At 41.6% G+C, this 20,424-nt stretch overlaps 1 protein-coding gene across 2 annotated transcripts in view; it reads left to right on the top strand.

Moving 5' to 3' along the window:
- fam189a1 (family with sequence similarity 189 member A1) overlaps nucleotides 1–20,424 on the top strand; it is a 159,645-nt gene that overhangs the window by 56,123 nt on the left and 83,098 nt on the right. For both annotated transcript variants that reach the window (XM_033630164.2, XM_033630155.2), the window contains exon 2: nucleotides 14,936–14,992. In XM_033630164.2, the coding sequence (XP_033486055.1) occupies nucleotides 14,936–14,992 (57 nt within the window). The remainder of the gene's footprint in view (nucleotides 1–14,935; nucleotides 14,993–20,424) is intronic.

Below are 20,424 nucleotides of genomic sequence, written 5' to 3'. Positions count from 1 at the left end.
CTACTCATCATGACGAAACTAATCACTTTTTTTCATGGCTCATGTCGTAAATTTTCTCCAAATGAACTGAACTTTTAACAAATAGAAAAACAGACCTGAAACCTTTTCTCTAATCAGTATCAATGTCAGTTTAATAACAGGGCAGAGCTGAGAAGTCCAGATGTCTCTCTTTCCTCCAGAGGCTCCTCCTGGGGGTTTCCCTAAGAGCTCACCAGGCCAGCTGAGAGTTAAAAACCCTCCACTGTGTCCTGAATCTGCCCCGGGGTCTCCTCTCAGTCTGTAGCACCCGGGACACATTCAGAGAGTGGTGTCCAGAAAGCAGCCTTAACAAGAGTCTCCACCACCTTCACTGACTCCTCTCAAAGTTAATGAGAAATACCTTGATATCAAGGGCCTTCCAAATCACTGAGCTGCTGCCTCTAAACTGAGACCAGACATAAACTCGGCTGCTTGTGTCTTCAGTTTCATTCTCTCAGTCAGTACTCTAAACCTACAGGTTAGTACACAGATTGAACAAGACAGTGAGAGCTTTGTTTTACAGCTCAGTGTGTTGTTGTTGTGTGTGTGTGTGTGTGTGTGTGTGTGTGTGTGGCTGGAATTTGCTGTGGCAGCTACACAGCCTCATCACTTATTCTCTCATCCAGGGATCCAGCCGGACTCACGTGTCTTTTCTCTCCATCATAAAGCAGTTTGAGCTCAAACCTTTTCGCACTTACTTTGCATAAAGGCAATGATCTGTGAAAGGGAATTTGAAGTTGTTGTATTTTTAAATGTTTGCTTTGTGGGGGGCTTCAAATGACATGTCACCTCTGGGTGTGTGTATATATAGGTGTGTGTGCGTGTGTGTAGGTGTTAGCTGTCTCTGTCAGTCACAGTATCAGAGTAATGCATTCTTTAATAGCTGTGACTCTGGCTCCTCTGATCCAGCCCTGTGAAAAGCCAAAGCCTTACATTTGTCTCTCCATTCCATTTACACTTGTTAGTACTCTGTGTGTGTGGACCAGTTTATTAGGGATGGCATGTGCAACCTGTTCTCATTCCCAGGTCTTCAAATACTAACGCTTTGCCATGCGCCTCGCCGTCTGATAGTGACACACAGTGCAACCTTTAGCTTATCTACGTGTATGTGACTCACAGTTGAAACTCTGTAACATATGGTTAATGTTGTGAAACGGTCACAGTTCGGTTTAGGCAACACAACTACCTGGTTAGAATTAGAAAAAAAAAAAACATGTTTTGAATTAAAATAAGTACACGACGTAATTACGACACGTGAGTGACGCAAGTGTCCAACGACCACACATACGTATATCGCACAAGGTTATGTTAAAACAACACTGACTTTTTCACATGGGACACAAATGGTGGTCTCCTGAATGAAAGTCCAGTTTCGTTTGACCCATCCAACTTCCCTCCCTTCCTTTGTGGACTTTCTCCCTCTCCATACTACGTCAGTTGCTCTAAGCATTCAGTTTTGCCATGGCTGGATGTTAAAGGGTGCCTTTGGTGCTGATATGACGCACAGAGGGATGTGACAAAGTGGTGGTACTTGAAAGCCTGGGAACGCAACCCTGTCTCACTCTGAAGTCGTCGAAATATGGCGCTTGGACAGTGGCTTCCAGCGTCAGACACAGACGAAAAAAGCCGTCCTTTAATGTTGACATGATACGCAGCCGGTCACCATTATACTTGAATGGCGGCAAGGGGAAATGAGGCAGGACCAGAATGAAAGTTAAGGCGGTGAAAGTCCGAGTAGGGTAGGGTGGGGCAGGAGGGGTGGTGTATGGGTCTAACAATCACCGACTTCCACCTGGTAGAGCAGTGTTTGCGTCCTGTAAAATTCTAAAGCCAAACCTGGCCCTTTTTTTCTAAACTCAACCATGGTCGTTACTTGTTGAAGGAAAAAAGACGTCAATTTGCAGTGCTGTACCGGCTGCATTTATTTTGAAAGAGACTGTATGTAAATGGTTAATTTCCTGTGAAAACAGAAGTGTATTTACAAAGAAGACAATGCAGGTAACAGGCAGAACTTGACATGGCATCCAAGAACGTCATCAACCAGCACACCCAGAGTACCTTGCAGGTCATATCTGGGTTGGAAAGTCCATGACCAAACGTCGATATGTTACAGGGTTGGAGCGAGAATGTGTTGGAAATGAGAATGGGCCAGGTATGTCCAAGAGCTGATTTTTGGGTCAGGTGGTGGTTAGAGTTAGGGTTAGTCTACAGGAAATGAATGTAATTCTATGTAATCTCCTCAAAAGTGATCTAGGTAAATGCTTGTGTGTTCATCATAAACACACAGAGTACGTCCATGTAGTTTCATATTAGTCCAAAAGAGTTGCTGTTGTAAAATCTAATTTGTTTTTTATGCTCACTTTATCAAATCCTCTGTCATTTCTAAGTTGTCACCCACCATCTGCATGTCACTTAAGCTGATACGCTTAATGATCTGAACATCCTGCTCTGCTGACTAACTGCCATCAAAGATTAGATGTCTTTAAATGTTATCCAACTCTGAAATTAAGACTCTGGTTGTTGTTCCTGAACAAATTTCTAACACTGTTCCCTTTTTAGTCCTTGGCTGTTAACATGAAATTTTACACTTGGAAATATTAACAAAGTTTGTTTGAGGTTTTCTAAAAATATACCCGATCCAAAAACCTTCATTTCCTCCACGTTTGTCCAGCGCCATTCCATATTTCCATGTTTTATTATTTGGCAACTTAAAAATTCCAATTTATCTTGAATACTGCATGCAGAGAGTGTTTCACCTCAGTTATGAACTTGTTTACACTGTACAGATTTTATTTAAATAGCCTTTATTAACAGTTTGCAGCATCATTTGACCCTGCATACTTTACTGCACCAGCACTTCTCACAGCGACTGACTAAAAGCTGTTCTGTGGTTCAGGCTCAAAACACTTTATGAAAGTGCCTATAGCTTATTATCAGGGTCAGCACTGCTTTTTAAACACCCTTTCTGCAGAATTTTAATTTCATAGTTTATTTCCCAGCTACACCTGTTTTTGTTTTGTTTTTCTTTCATTCTAACTGAGCTTTTCAATCGCTCTGTGTAGTTTATAAATTACGCTAAAACACCAGAAAACATTCTGAAAAACACTCTAGCATTTTGTCAGTATGTTAGCGGGTGTGCGCTGCTCAGGTTTCAGTGACTAATGCTGCTAAGTATTTCGTTTTAATCCTGTTCTGAGCATCCGAGGGGAAAAGCCTCCAGTGACTGACAACCAGCAAAGCTATCACATGGTGCCTGCTCTTACATCATTTCTTCCCTCAAACCACACACACACACACAAAGACACATGGGTGCACACACAGTCCTTCACACATGTATACATGAGCGAACAGACATGTGTTGCACAGTAGAGGGACAGGAAGGATGGCATGGGGGAAAGTCAGGGAGAGAAGGAGTCTCCCCACATTTCAGTTTCATTCAGTCTCTGCTGCCGTGGTGATCACTCAACCACAAACACACCAGTGTGCGTGCGTGCGTTGTATGTTTGATTGCACTTTTGATATCTACAAAATATGACATGGCTGAAGCAAAGATGCACTTTAATGTTAAATTTGTTTCTCTGCTCTTACACACTAAGTCAACAGTCAGCGGTTGGTCAGTGTTGGGCTGTTGGTGAGCGTCTGACGCCCTAGTTTCACGGTGTGAGCGGGCACAACCCATCTGTTAGGACAGTTCAGGTCAATGCATGAGAAGAGAAACAGAAGTGAGGAAAGTAAATGGCTGAAGTCAAGACAGTGTTATATTAAAACAAACTTGTTCTACAAGATTTTTTTTTGGCCACTGAGCTCTTTAGCAGAAATGGTTTGCAATTGTTTGAGTTACTATTCACTGTAAACATCCATTGTTCTTTCAACATTGTGTTGTGTTGGAAATATGCTAACTGGCTAACTAGCATCTTGAATCTGTCCTATCAGTCTTCCAGTTTCCCTTTTTGAATGATGAACACAGACTACTTCTGTCTGCTGCTATGGAGAGTTATTTCCTCTTAAGAAGGCGCAGAACGTACCCATTCGTTGGATGTTGGTGTAATGGTTTAGTACTCTCGGTTGCGTAGATTAAAATGATGACCTACTCTCTCTCCGTCACTGTTGGCTTGGACCCGCATTTATTTCGGCACCGGTGAATAGAAAACAAAAAAATCAGCCTCACAAGCCATCTCTCATAAACAATAGCTCAGCATACACTGGAAAAAAGACGAAACAAAACAGGGTTTGCTGCAAATCAAATAGCCACACCACCTGGATTAGTAGCATCTAACGGCTAACAAGCTAATAAAGTTACCCACACAGTAACCTGCACAGCTCCTTGCTCCCAGTACATCTTCAACCACCCAACATCATCACAAAATACTAATTAGTGTTTTCAGGAGCTTTTATGGCGCATTAATGGCAAATAAAACACACTTTTAGCCATAAAAAGTTAAGTATTTTGGCAGAGCTAAGCTGAAGTCAGCCTACCAGGAGTGCAGAGACAGCCGACTATACCAGAGCATGGGGGCGCATCACACACAGTACATAACATAATAATGAAACAGGTACGTTTCTAACAATAACTTAAAATCAGTGCACCTTCCACAAAGACAGAAAGACAGCTTGTAATGGTTAGTGGGATCACCAGCTTATTAACTCCCTTACATTGGCTGTAGCCTTTGCGCTGTGTTCATGTGCAGCTTTTTGGCTGAGACACAGGTGACGTAAGGTGATGCAACAGTCCGCCTTTGTCGCCACTGGTTCTTTCATGTCGGTTAAGTGTGTCTGGGCCTCACTCACAAAAGAATGCACTTCATCTGCGCCATGCTTTCACATCAGTGTGTCAAAAACCATGATATTAAAACACAGAATATATTAGTGAGATGTGGTGGACAAGACATTATCCCTTTGGGCTTAATTTATGCCCTCACTTCAGATATTTGATCCAAAAATATTTAGATTTTGATACTTGATTATGCAAATTCAACATATTGTGTTAACTGAAGCAAATTCCCTTTCTCCACTTTATCACACCAACCCTGAAGTGAATATTGTTAACACCAAATACACAAACTCAGGTGCAGCAAACTTAAAGGACGCCATGCATCACTCCCTTACAGTCATTTGCCCATGGAGCTTTTCAATTCCTGTAAGGAATAACATGAGTTGAGCTACCTCAGGTTGCATAATTATGGAAATCTCTGCTGAGACTGAAATAGTTGGATAAGAAACCAGGAGCTGCATTATGGCAGGAGCTCAGTTCAACCTTGATTGTGCACGGTGCAGTGCATTTGCTCTCTGCTGCCAGGAACAGCACCGCAGAGAAAGAGAGGTAATGGTGACACTCTGGACATCTCTGGACTCCTTGTCGCAGTGCATGGAGACGGTGAATGTTACCTGCAGTAACACAGGCTTAATACAAGCCTCTGTGTCCTGCTGCCTGCTGCAGTTTATACCTGTACTTGGGCAGCCACATTGCAACTTTGCAGCCATTTCTTACTTGTTTCAGATAGCTGTGCAATGTGCTATCTTCATTTTTTCTACTGTGTATTTCCTAACAAGTGTCTATTGGCAAAAGGAAAACTGGAGCAGTTTTTTGCAGTCTTCACAGACTGGGGGAGAAGTGACCGAACAAAAAGAACAAAGTAATTAAAATAAGTTCTTTGGCAAAAATAGACCCAGCTTATAAAGAAAGTGAAATACTGTAATGGCAGACAGCAGACATTGGCACACCAGCTAGAATGGCTGTAGATTGTCTCTGGCAGTCGCAGTGGAGCCTGACAGCAACATAATTGCACCCAGTGGACATTACGGGCTTTATTCTGGTGATATCTAGGCATTACCGTGGATCCGACTGCAACTGGAAGCATATGAAAAGTCAGAGATTTCACAATAACAAATTCCGAGGAACAAACATCAGAATAAAACAACTATAGGGGTTTAATGATAAACAGGTATGGACAGTAACTGTGATATTTAAAAAATTTAAATACTGAAACCATGTTAATAATATACTTATGATAATATTGTGTAAACAGTCCAGCTCCTCTTAAATCATATCTGCTCCTCTCTGTTCTTGATTTGTTTCCCTCCCCCAGTGCCATCTGGTCGCCTTTTCACTATCAATTAAGTGTAATTGCTGTTTTTGTGTGCTTTTGTTACAGAGTCTCTCTGTCTCCTTACACTGGTGTTGTGAGTTTAATTCCTTTGCCAGAAAAGGGACAATGAAGCACAGTAAACAAAGTTAAAGGTTCAGTGTGTAGGATTTAGGGGGATACAGTGGCATATAGTGGTGAGGACTGCACATTGCAACCAGCTGAGATCTTTCTGAATTATCTGCAGACGTCTCTTCCTCTCAACAGCAAACGGACCCGGTGATTTAAACTAGTAAAAACACTGGATAAAATAGTTTCACAGTGAAAAAAACACAGTGTTTTTCTGACACTGCTGGTCACAGAGGGGCTGCCAACAACAGTGGCTAAAATAAAAATGTGAAGGGTCGTATCTAGAGCCAGTGTTTGGTTTGTCCATTCTGGGCTTCTTCAGCAACATGGTGGTGCAACGTGGCAATCTCTGTAGATGAGGAACTGAAACGGCTCATTCTAAGGTAACGAAAACACAACAATTTTTATTTTCATGTGATTATACACTAAAGAAAACATTATATTATAATCTACTAACTTTACAGATATTGTGATCATAACGTTATCATGAACTCCTTGGCCATAATAATCATGTCGTGAAAATCTGATATCGTGACAGCCTAAAGTCAATTCGGACCAAAGATTCACAGCGAGGCGAGTTGAAACAGGCAACTACTTGCAATGCGCCGATCTGCAACGTCTAAAAACAGGTTCACACCAGTGCAACTAGATGAGACGGTGTATCATCTCTATGCAACAACTCTCTGTACTTCCATTTTGATTTTCAGCTTTTCAGGCTCATTTTGTGGCTGAATATAATTTGTAGCTTCTTAAAATATGCATGAGGAAAGTGATAGTGAGATAGTGGCTACAGTTGTACTTGTAGTAGTAGTAATGAAACAGCAAAAAACATGAACAAAACGAGCATCAGATGGACTGTATTCATCAGCACAGCGTGAGAACAGAAACAGAGGGCTCAACAGGGACGGAGCACCTGCTTGATCAGATAAACACAGCATTTTCGATCATTTTGACTTGACCAGCGGACTTGATTACAAGTCCATTGGTGTACAAACAGGTGACGTGCTTTGCGCTCTAAAACCAGCCGCTGATGACTTGACCAGTTGAGTTGTAGGTGACACCATCAGCCAGTGGAGTGGAGTGGAGCTCAGAGTGGCCAGTTCACACCTCTGCAACTTTTCTCTGCAACATTCTAAAATGGTTTCGTCTCATTGCGAATCTTTGGTCTGAACTGTGCTTAAATGAAAGCGCAAAGTGGTCCTAGCCTTTGATCTAAAATCAGGAACACAGGAATGTATCTTATTCTTATGTTACTATAACCATTAAATCTCAGTAAAAAGACCAGAACACTCCACGTGTTTGGCTTAAATATGTTTTTTATAGTTTTTAGATGATGATGGAGTTTGATGGCACTGAGGCATCATCAGACAACACAGACACTAATACGTTGTGGGATAGATTTATTGTTGGTTCTGACTTTTAGTGTAACTTGCTGATAATTCTAAAAGGATTTTTAAAAAAAAATAAAATAGCACCAACCTTACCCTTTCTAATCCAGGTGTGTGTGTGTGTGTGTGTGTGTGTGTGTGTGTGTGTGTGTGTGTGTGTGTGTGTGTGTGTGCGCGCGCGCCCGTGTGTTGCAAATGAAATATTGACATCCCATTCGGCAGATCCTGTCGGTATCAAGGTGAGTGAAGAAGTGGAAGATTGACTAGAGAGTGGAACAAGATGGAGAGGGAAATAGAAAAAAGAAGCCTGGATAGAGAGTAGTTAAAGCGAGTGTGTAAGTGCAGACATATACTGTGATTGTGTGGGTGCAGAGCAGGAGCAAGAAATACAGAGATGGAGTGTGATACAGGGAGAAATTGGAAAGGGAACGGTAGCAAAACTGGAGGAGAGAAAGAGCAGATATCAAGAAAAGTGAAGGCAGGGAAGGAGAGCAAGATGAGGGGAAATGGGGAGAGCATGTTGGTGTTTAATGGAGGGTGAAGAAGGGTGAAAGGCACAGAGAGAGAGACCATGGAGAAATAGAGCGCTGGAGGCTATGAGTACCCTTTGTTCACACACATTGCGATGATTCGCGAATTCACACCTACAGTAGCAAGCACTGTAAAAATGCAACACCACGCCCAGAGTGAGGCGTGCTGAGAAAATCAATAGGTTGTTTTCTCAAATCTAAATTTAATTAAATCAGGCATCTCGTTTAAAAAACATCTGCTGTTTAGTGTGACATCGTTACGAAAAAACAAACAGTTTAAATCAAATGGACAGCTCAATAACAGAATGGGAGTAGTAAGTATTAGAGGCAACCACAGACTTCTCAACAAGATGGGCCCAGATAACCTCAATTGTTTCATTTCAGCCGACGCATCAGACTGCAGAGTAACTGGTTCCAGGTAGGTGGAGCACAAAATCTAAAAGAAAATCAGTGCTAATGGAAAAACCTGCAGCACCAATAAGTCCTGAGAGACAGTCTGATGAAGTCACCATGGTAGTAACACAAGAAGTCCACCAAATTATGTCTCTGCCTCCAGATGCCGCCACGAATCCATTCCATTTTCTGGTACCGCTTACCCTCTTAAGGGTCGAGAGGGTGAGGGCTGAAGCCCTGCTGACATTGGGCAAGATTTAGGGTACATCTTGGACAGATTACCAGACTATCACAGGGCTGTCATATAATGACAGATGATCACTCACACTCACATTCACACCTACAGGCAATTTTCTAACCTGCATGTCTTTGGACTGTGGGAGGAAGCTGAAGAAACCAGAGAAAACCCACGCTGACACAAGGAGAACATGCAAACTCTGCACAGAAGGGTCCTCAACCTTCCTAATCACTGCATCACAGTGCCATCACTGTTGAAAAAGAAACTGCTCTGGCCTGCCTACTGTTGCTGCTTCCTCTGCAAGCTACTTTGCAACCTGCCTCCACCCCAGCTCCTCCTTTTCATGCTGTGTCTGACTTATCAATGTCATTTCTGTTTGTCACTGATGCTGCTCTGTTCTGTTCCTGGGGGCTCTTTGCTGCTGCTCTCCCTGCCTTAGACTTTTCATATAGGCGCATGGAAGGGCAGGGAGGTGTGCTCTCTTTACCTCAGGCTTTCCTTGTTTGCATGTGGAAGGGCAGAGAGGTGTGCTCTCTCTGTCTTAAGGCTTTCCACGTAAGCATGTGGAAGGGCAGAGAAGTGTGCTCTCTCTGTCTTAAGGCTTTCCACGTAAGCATGTGGAAGGGCAGAGAGGTATGCTCTCTCTGTCTTAAGGCTTTCCACATAAGCACATGGAAGGGCAGAGAAGTGTGCTCTCTCTGTCTTAAGGCTTTCCACATAAGCATGGGGAAGGGCGAAGAGGTGTGCTCTCTGTCTTAAGGCTTTCCACGTAAGCATGTGGAAGGGCGAAGAGGTATGCTCTCTCTGTCTTAAGGCTTTCCACATAAGCATGTGGAAGGGCAGAGAGGTGTGCTCTCTGTCTTAAGGCTTTCCACATAAGCATGTGGAAGGGCGAAGAGGTATGCTCTCTCTGTCTTAAGGCTTTCCACATAAGCATGTGGAAGGGCAGAGAAGTGTGCTCTCTCTGTCTTAAGGCTTTCCACGTAAGCACGTGGAAGGGCAGAGAGGTGTGCTCTCTGTCTTAAGGCTTTCCACGTAAGCACGTGGAAGGGCAGAGAGGTGTGCTGTCTCTGCCTTAGGCTTTCCACAAAGGCATGTAGGAGAGGCTTTCTGTGTAGGCCAGAGGAAAGGCAGCAAGGCCCGAGAACAGAGCCATACCGCCAAATATAAGAGTGCAAATGAGAATAAAGTTTTCTTTAACTAAAGTGTTCCTGACTGAAATCAGTTTAATGGCAACACTCTAGCTAAGTTTTGCTTCAATTTCAAGTAAGTACTTTGTTAACGTTGGAAAAACACCACGGATTTGGTTGAAATTACACCTTTGTTAAGATTAGGGGAGTTTTGTTGTCATGGTTACAATTACAACCTCCACACTGAAATCCAAGAAATCCACACTGGGCACAATACATGTCATTTTTCTTTGGACAACATTCTTTTTATTTTCTACCAACAGAGCTTACTGTATATTAGTTGCGCTTACAGTATACTTTTAGTATTATAGTTCTTATTGTAAACTTTCAGCCTAATATGTGCAGGAATAGGCTGCAGCCCACTTTGATTCTTTATATTATTATGTGGTTTAGAAAATGGATTAATGGAATGAAATATCAGCATAAAGCTCATAGAAAACAGGTATAATTCACGGCTACTGTCACAGTAGTGACAGTCATTGACATCTTTTATGTATTATTTCTCATATCCTTCACTTTGCTTTTGACAAGAGCACAAAGCTTTGATGTTCCTACTCCATGCTGTCCATGATAATTGATACATTATACCATAATGTGAACTTATGAATGTGGTTATATAGAAAAATGTCCTGCAAAACTCAACAGTAATTCACCATCTTTAAAACACAGTGCAACTCAATTTACTGAAGACATCTACTAAACAGAAAAATCTTTGGGTATTTTGGAGCCAGAGGTGTCCATATTTGGATGAGAGGAGCTGTAGAAGAGTGAAGGATGGATCTGACTCAGACTGTGGTGACGCCTCGCAGACAGCCTGTCACTCTAAGTCGCTATTCCCTTAAATATGCATAACTTTAAGCCTTAATAAAAGTGTATTATGTAAACAAGTGAGTTATATGTTCACAAACTGAAGTTGGAGGCATACATTTCTCTGAGGGTTTGACTAACTGATATAATAATAATGTTTCTGACGGTTTAAATTAGTGTAGCGTGCAGTCTGTGTGAGATGATTGCTTTGTGTGACTGTGACGTCTTGTTGTGATGTTTCGCATTTATATAGATGGTTTTCAAGTCTGTCTTGTGATAGAAATAGAAATCTAAGTGAGACTTCCTAAATAAATAAAGCCTCCTGTAACAAATCACAAGGGAGGTGATTCATTTGTCGTTCGCCGTCCAAACTGTGGCTCAAGTATTAGTCTGAGCTGTCAAATTACATCTGTTTGTTATTACAGAAGTAGAAAAATAAATGAATGCAGGGACCAAACAGTCTACTTTCAGCAGCCCTTATAATTCTTTTCGGTCGCTGGCAGCAGTCAAATGAAACGAGAAGTTTATGCAGAGTTTTCTGGGTGGTGGATCAGGTTGAGTGAGGAGTGAATCACACTTGTAAGAAGCTGGGAACACATTAGAATAGCTTTTAAAAGCCTAACCAACTGTGAAAAGATGTGTCATCACACTTACGCACATTACAGTCCTCGGAAAGCTCACTGCGTTCGGTTTTCTGTAACCACCTCAAACTACAGGATTGTGTTGTTCATTTGTTTCCAGCTAAAGGGAAAATACGCTGTGGAAGAGTGAGCCTGTGAATACATGGTGAGCACTTGACAAAGAAATCCACATTGAAACATCGGTGACAAATCTGACGGCAGATGGGCGCAGAATTGCCAAACAAGAGCGACAGCTCCCACCTGATCTGTGTATTACTCAGCCCATCATGCAGATGATCTTTCCAATCAGAGTGTGTTTGCCAGAGAAACCACAAAAGTGAATCCCATATTGAAAGTCTGTTTTTGTGTGTCAGAGGACGAGTGAAACTGACTGAAAAGACTAGAAGATGCAATTTTAATTGCTGTGTGTTTTTCTGTTGTGACTGTGAATAACATGAGGCAATTTTGGTTCATTAAAGCTTTAATTATTTGTGTACTTTTGTCCGTCAATTTAGTTGCTATTGTTAATTTTGTACTTTCCTATAAACAAGCCAAAAGATTAGCCGCATATGCAAACCACTTAATTTGGTCTCTTAAAATGGCACTAAAACATACTATAATCCCCTTTCCTTAGATAATGTTGAGAAAATGAGCCTGAGAGTTTACAGTCATGCTAGCAGCTATGAGAGGCTCCACTGTGGCACACATTATCTCACAACGACAGTGCTAATATGAATATGTTAAGCAGGTGTAATGTTTACTATGTTTACCATTGTAGTTTATCATGTTAGCATGCTAACATACAGTACAGGCCAAAAGTTTGGACACACCTTCTCATTCAATGCGTTTTCTTTATTTTCATGACTATTTACATTGTAGATTCTCACTGAAGGCATCAAAACTATGAATGAACACATGTGGAGTTATGTACTTAACAAAAAAAGGTGAAATAACTGAAAACATGTTTTATATTATAGTTTCTCCAAAATAGCCACCCTTTGCTCTGATTACTGCTTTGCACACTCTTGGCATTCTCTCCATGAGCTTCAAGAGGTAGTCACCTGAAATGGTTTCCACTTCACAGGTGTGCCTTATCAGGGTTAATTAGTGGAATTTCTTGCTTTATCAATGGGGTTGGGACCATCAGTTGTGTTGTGCAGAAGTCAGGTTAATACACAGCCGACAGCCCTATTGGACAACTGTTAAAATTCATATTATGGCAAGAACAGATCAGCTAACTAAAGAAAAACGAGTGGCCATCATTACTTTAAGAAATGAAGGTCAGTCAGTCCGGAAAATTGCAAAAACTTTAAATGTGTCCCCAAGTGGAGTCGCAAAAACCATCAAGCGCTACAATAAAACTGGCACACATGAGGACCGACCCAGGAAAGGAAGACCAAGAGTCACCTCTGCTTCTGAGGATAAGTTCATCCGAGTCACCAGCCTCAGAAATCGCAAGTTAACAGCAGCTCAGATCAGAGACCAGATGAATGCCACACAGAGTTCTAGCAGCAGACCCATCTCTAGAACAACTGTTAAGAGGAGACTGCGCGAATCAGGCCTTCATGGTCAAATAGCTGCTAGGAAACCACTGCTAAGGAGAGGCAACAAACAGAAGAGATTTGTTTGGGCCAAGAAACACAAGGAATGGACATTAGACCAGTGGAAATCTGTGCTTTGGTCTGATGAGTCCAAATTTGAGATCTTTGGTTCCAACCGCCGTGTCTTTGTGAGACGCAGAAAAGGTGAACGGATGGATTCCACATGCCTGGTTCCCACTGTGAAGCATGGAGGAGGAGGTGTGATGGTGTGGGGGTGTTTTGCTGGTGACACTGTTGGGGATTTATTCAAAATTGAAGGCACACTGAACCAGCATGGCTACCACAGCATCCTGCAGCGACATGCCATCCCATCCGGTTTGCGTTTAGTTGGACGATCATTTATTTTTCAACAGGACAATGACCCCAAACACACCTCCAGGCTGTGTAAGGGCTATTTGACCAAGAAGGAGAGTGATGGAGTGCTGCGGCAGATGACCTGGCCTCCACAGTCACCGGACCTGAACCCAATCGAGATGGTTTGGGGTGAGCTGGACCGCAGAGTGAAGGCAAAGGGGCCAACAAGTGCTAAACACCTCTGGGAACTCCTTCAAGACTGTTGGAAAACCATTTCAGGTGACTACCTCTTGAAGCTCATGGAGAGAATGCCAAGAGTGTGCAAAGCAGTAATCAGAGCAAAGGGTGGCTATTTTGAAGAAACTAGAATATAAAACATGTTTTCAGTTATTTCACCTTTTTTTGTTAAGTACATAACTCCACATGTGTTCATTCATAGTTTTGATGCCTTCAGTGAGAATCTACAATGTAAATAGTCATGAAAACAAAGAAAACGCATTGAATGAGAAGGTGTGTCCAAACTTTTGGCCTGTACTGTATGCTAATTAGCATTAAGACAAAATTTAGTGAAACTAAAGTGAACTTTGGACCAAATGGTGGCACTGTAGAGCCCCTTTCCCACAAAAAAAAAAAACTACTAACACCTGCCAACACTTGGCTTTTTAATGCAATGGGAAAGGTTTCAATTGCAATTCATACCCGGGTCAAATGACAATGCAGTAGTCACGGGTATTTATCGGCTCTGGCCCCAATTGGTGTTAATGGAAACACAATACCCAGTTGAAAGGGTAATTCTTGCTCCTTTATCGGCGAGATGCAATGACACGCCACCACAAAGTACCATCCATCTCCACCCAAGTAGCACTCAAATATTGATTCAAACAAGTCTGCACCAAAGAGAGATTGAGTAAGTAAGCGATATCTAAAAAGTAACCATCATTAAGTTTTCATAGGCCTCCATGCTCCTTTTTATTGTTTACTTGTTCTCTGGCCTGTCCGTGACATCGAACGTGACTCGGCAAAAAACAAAGAAAAAAAAAAAAACTTCTAGGGGGTTTACATGTGTTTTAAAAAAACCCATACACACGCTTATTTGGATGAAAAAGGGCTATATAAAAAGTCAGGGAATCACAGTCTAGGACAATGAATGCTTGCACGAAATTTCATGACAACTGGTCTGGTAATTGTTGAGATATTTTAGACCCAAGTGGTGGACCGACTGCTGACAGATTGACATCACCATCCCTGGAGCCAAGCTGCTAGCATAGCTCAAATGGACAAAGACATACAGGAAATACATATATAGTCAACTTAGAGTAGGTGTTCATTTGTCATTAAAAATGGGTTTCATAACTATGAATCTAAGGTGGGAGTTGCCTTCGCCAGTGTCCAAGTGCCAACACTGTAACGAAGTCACACATCAGTATCACAAAAGATTTAAAACCTGTGAGATCATCAGACTGCTTCTGTTTCTTGCACCATCAAACTATTTATCACCTCATTTTCCAGATCCCAGTAATTCTCTTGGTGATTCTAGTGTTATTATTATAAACTATAACTTTTGTTTTTAGCACATCTTTGTTTACACAGACTTGTCAGTATCACTCACCTCTTACAGCATCTGTTTTGGGTCTTGTCTCCCAGGTGCTGCTCTCTGGACTGATCGGAGTGGTGTCATGGAAGAGGCCTCTCTCTCTTGTGGTGAGTGTCCTCTGAACGCCCACACTCAGCTGCTAATCTGACAACTCTGAACAAAGCGTTAACACCCGAGAGGGAGATGTGACGTTGCATGAGACACATACTGAAACAGATGCTTTGTTTCCTGATAGGATCACCACACGTAGATATGTATACACACGAGAATATGTATCATGATGAAGCAGAAGACATCATTAACTGCTGTTTGATTACCTGAGACGCTGTAGCTCTAGAGACCAACATGCAAATCAATCATTAATTACTGACCGATTAAAACCTATCACTGAGTTTTAATCTATGCAGTGTCTCTAAGCCTATGAAAAGACCTCAAGCTGACGTCTCAGTTTATCGACACAGTGTGACAGAGTGCTGAAGAGTCCACACCTAGTTGCTGCTCACACTTGTGGTTTAGCAGGCATAGAAACTGTAACTGTGAACGCAGTTTCCACTTCGGGGCATGTTCAGGTTGTGTTAAAAATCCCTGGATCACAGCTCCAGTGTTGTATGTTGTTACAGCCAGTGGACTGGAAACATCTCTGCTTGCACAGAATCATTGAACTGTGTCACTTATTCAGAACAGGATAGCTTTAGCTTACTATTTGCATTTGACTTGGACATCTAATGTTACATCACTTTTTGCATTTATCATGGGTGCAAACAACAAGAAAAAAGCTGGCACTAGTTTGTATGCAATTGCATTCAATTTCAATCGTTAATTTGGTTCTAAATCTCCTTCCTGTATGATTTCCCTGATGTTTCTCCTTCATCTGGTTTTCTTTTCATGTCTCTTTTCCAGTATAACACATCAGTTTTTGCATCTTAAATCTTCCATACACCCTGTGTCCTCATATGAGGACATCACATTTTGGGTTTACTTGACCTTATACTTCATTCTACTTTACTTAGACCTGTTGTCCTCGTTTGTGGACACTTTTTTTGTGCCATCTAGTGGTAGTAAGAGCACAATACACTAATCCGTGTAAAAACAAGATGGCAGCCATCTCTGCCAAGTCAGACTGCAGCCGATCCCAACACAAAAGTACATGTTTGTAGTTTGATGTGTCAACAAATTTGACCAATTTTAGCAACAGTAAAAGGCTAAGATGCTGTTAATTAGGAAGTACTGGTTTGAAGACATTGGGCAATTGATTAATTGTTGTCATGTTTGAGGACATTAAGGACACATTCACACCGGCGCTATTTGGTCAGCTTTAAACGAACCCTGGTTCACCTACGGATAGTTCGGTTTGTTTGGAGTGGTGTGAACACTCATTCGAACTCTGGTGGGGACCAAATGAGCGAACCTTGGTCAGCTAGAAAACTGGGGTTCTCTGTTCACTTGTAAGTGAACCCTGGTGCGGTTCGCTTACAGTGGGAAATGCAAACGGACTATCCAGAGAACCAAAGAGAGGAAGTGAACCAAAGGAAGGAAGTCACATAGAGCGCAGTGCATTTTTGGGTAGCAAAAAAAACAAAGCCAATAGCGGGTACCAGGAGAAACATAGGTTAAGAAAAAAGAAAAAGGTGGAAAATGTCTCATGGGCGGACGTGGAGTACTAAAAACAGAAACCCCAAGACAGAATAAATTTGGTGTTGCACCATTGTTTTTGTGGTGACCAAGCCGGCTGAAGGGGACGGATTTCTGTTTTTGGTCCTGGCCAATCAATGAGCCGGGTTTTCTTCTTTCTCATGCTTTTTTTCTTCCTGGTCAGTGGTTGTTTCGGTAATACCGCCCCCAAACGAGCAGGTGTCGTAACTGCTTGACGTTGTCTGGGCAGTTTGGTCTGCTTTAAAAAGTGCAATGTGAAAGTGAACCGAACCAAATGAAGGTGTGAAATGTTTCAGCATTCCCCGCCCCTTTGAACCGAGTCCCCCGGACTATCCTGATGTGAATGCACCCTTAGACTTACCTATCGCTGGCAATGTTTAGTTTCTTATACTTATCAGGTCCTACTAATCCCAAATAGCTAGGACAAATTAAAAATGCATACCAAACAAAAGTCTGGGTCTCAGGAGGATATATGTGGCCTATCAGCTTTAAGCTAGTCAGTATCAAGATTTTAGTCTTCATCTGTGTGGATTACTCTGCAGCTCTAACTAACCAAAGCACCTTTAAGCACCAGCAACCCATGAATGAAGCAAAACACAGAGAAATAAGTGAAAAATATCAAAAGAAAACAACTGAAATTTGACATGGGATCCATCTGCAACCCAGTTAGCTTGTGGATTTCCTGTTATTTTATCCCTATTTATACATTTATAGTATAAATACTTGAGCATTCTTAAGTGTAATTCTTGTTAGTTGTATGAATTCAGGTCCCGGGCCCTTATTTATCAAACCTCTGAGAATTGCACTGAAGAATTCTCTAAAGAGCTAATTTAGGGGTAAAAACCTTTTTCGCTGAGTGCGAGCAATAAGCCACATTTATTAAGCTCCTCACTCATATTTACAGCAAAGTGCAAGAGCAACTCTCAAGTGATCACATGATTAATCACATGCATGCTCTTAGCAAGAATAGTCAATCAGGGGCAAGGATTTACTCTGCGCCTGCCATATGTTCCTTTTTTTTTCAAGTTCAGTTAATGGTCCTTAAGGTATCCAGTGTCAATTAACATGTCAAATTAAGAAAAATCCATTAAATCAATCACAAACTGATATGTGTATAACGTATAAATGTATGCATTGGGATTTTTTCCTGCTCCAGTTTTGAGAAATTGTGCAGCTGCTCTAAATCACATGGCAGTAATAAGGAGAATTGAGTACCACACTGACCGTTTAGACAATGACGCTACATGGAAAGTGTCTGCTCTTGATGTTTGCACTCCCAAATTTAAAAAAAAAAAGTAACAATAAAAAAGCTGTGTAACATCCTATCAAATGTTCAAATCAAATGCAAATAATAGGCTGTTCTGAATCATACATATTGCTTCAGCTAATGTATTATTCATCAGACATGTCTCAGAAGCTGTCTGCACTGCAGACATCTAGCATCTCTTAACTCACTTAACAGAAATCTTTCAAATATAAAAGCATTTTAGATCATAGTAAATTTTTATTTTCAAACATGTAAGTAGGAGTAAAAACGAAGGACTTTACTTTTGATAAATAACTGTTTTCATGAACACAGGTCCTGATCTTGCACTGTTGTTTTGCATTTGAGGGAAATGTTTCTTTCATTCCCAAGACTTCCGAGGGGAGTCATTTCCCTGCCATAACAGAGCCTGAAAACCTGTAATTGACTGTCATGTAGTGCACTCTGTAGCCCACACTCCCCTCACCTGTGTGTGTGATACATTGCGTAACATATATCATTTCCCCCCACCCTTTGAACTGCAAGAGGACAGACGGGTATTTCGATTTTTTTGTGACTGAAAATGATCTCTTTCTGACTTTATCTTTCAGTCTTTTTGTCCATTAAAGATCAGGATCGGGGTGCAGCACAAATAACCCGCTGCCCGATTCTATTTCATGCTCTCGTAATGCCATAAATAATCTCATCTCATTTCTGGTGCTTCACCACATCATGGTTATATCACTTGTCTCGCTTCCTTAAGTTTTATCACCTTTCTTTCCTACCACACATTTGCATCCTCTCCTATTCCCCTTCCCCCATCCTGCCTTTGCCTTTGTGTAATGTAAGACCAGAGGAAGAGATCTGAATCATCTCTGCTCTTGTGGATCAAAGGAAATATCCCATCATTGGAGGTGTGAGGAGGTATTGGTCACACGTGGTGCACTGTAAAGGAGTCAAATCCTCTTACCTCTCTTTCCTTAAAAAGCACAACTAATTCAGCAGAATAGTCTGTGCCTGCTACAACACAGAGATGTCACTCTGTGGCCACGGCTTCCTGCCTGTAGAGGTCTGAAAGGTAATATCTGGTGTTTGTGACTGTAGCATGTTTAGCGCTGACAGTCAAGCTTCTCCATTTCTGGCCTCGACCCAGCGCTGACTGGCAGGTGACTAATACACCGGCTGGACGCTTTCAGGCCTGGCAAAGCTGCACCAACCCATCTGCCAACTGTGGGTGGCCGTGCTCTGCATCGTGATTCGTAATAACTGGAGCTTCTCCAAAGCGTTTGTTGAGCACTTGGTTTTCCATGTTGACTTATTCGTGGTCCTTTTAAATGATAAAACAAGGTCCAGGGGCTAAGATTAGGATTTGAATCTGCTCACCAAATTTAGAGCTGAGAAGATTAGTTAAATACTCAATTAGTCAGTTGACAGATGATTAATCTGCAACTATTTTGGTAATGTATTAGTTATTTAAGTCATGTATTCAGCAGAAATGCCAAATATTTGATGTCTCCAGTTTCTTAAGTGTGTTGATGAGGGGCTTTTTTAATTTGTGGCTCTGTGAATCTTTTGGAATTGGACAGTTACAAGCTAATTAAAGATATCACTTAAAGGAATAATAAGACATCTTTATATCATTTTATCATCTATTATTTTTATAGAAAAATATAGATGCTAGCAGCCAGTTAGCTACCCTTAGTTCAAAGCCTGGTAACAGAAGGAAACAGCTAGCCTATTTCTATCCACGGATGAAAAAACAACTGCCCCCCAGTCCAATTAAAACTCATTAATTAACATATTTTGTCTTGTTTGTTTAGGTGTAATTGTAAATACAATACATTGTGAGGGTCATTAGTCAGACTATTTCTTGGCCTGGTGCTTTGATTTCCTGGTGTCACCACTAGTTGCTTGGCAACCATATGGCGATGACAAGCCTCTCCAGTCTTTTTCTAGGCTAAGCTAACATGCTGCTGGCTGTATCTTCATATTAAAAGACAGGTGTCCTCTCATATCATTATAAAACCATCAGCAAAAAGGCAAATATATGTGTTTATCTTCTTTTCTACTGGGTTATGGTTTTGTGAAATCGTGATATTCATGTTTATTGTTTTAAACTATTTTATAGAGTAAAGTATTCATAGACCAAATCCCAATGTTAGTAACTTTCAGTGTTGTCTGCATCAGTGGTTCCCTGGTGGGTCGGGGTCCAAAAGTGGGTCGCAAGTCCATTTTGAATAGACTGCGAGTGACTCGCAAACGTGTCAAGCTTGTAAAAACACACCTTATTTTGAAGTACAGTGAATTTCTGGCAGAAGGGTTTTATTTTGAAGTGCCATTTCCTGCTGTAGAGTGAGTGACTAACAGACAGCCACTTGAAAGAGACAGCAATCTAACTCCACGACATGGCCAAACCCATGTATGACGCATCGCTGAATATATAAAAACTGCGTGGACCTTGAACTAAAGACTAAGGAGAAATCTGGACCCCAAGGCTGAACCAGTTGGGAACCACTGGTCTACATAATGTGAAACGGCACTGAACAAATGCTGCCTCAGTTGTTACGTTTTTAGCCACCTAAAAAAAAAGGCCAACCCAAAAAATCACCGCTTTACCTTGCTGTCCGACCACTCTCTCTGACA

The sequence above is a fragment of the Epinephelus lanceolatus genome, chromosome 2, assembly GCF_041903045.1.
Source record: "Epinephelus lanceolatus isolate andai-2023 chromosome 2, ASM4190304v1, whole genome shotgun sequence".
In the NCBI taxonomy this organism is placed as follows: domain Eukaryota; kingdom Metazoa; phylum Chordata; class Actinopteri; order Perciformes; family Serranidae; genus Epinephelus; species Epinephelus lanceolatus.
This window is presented reverse-complemented; position numbering and strand designations above follow the sequence as displayed.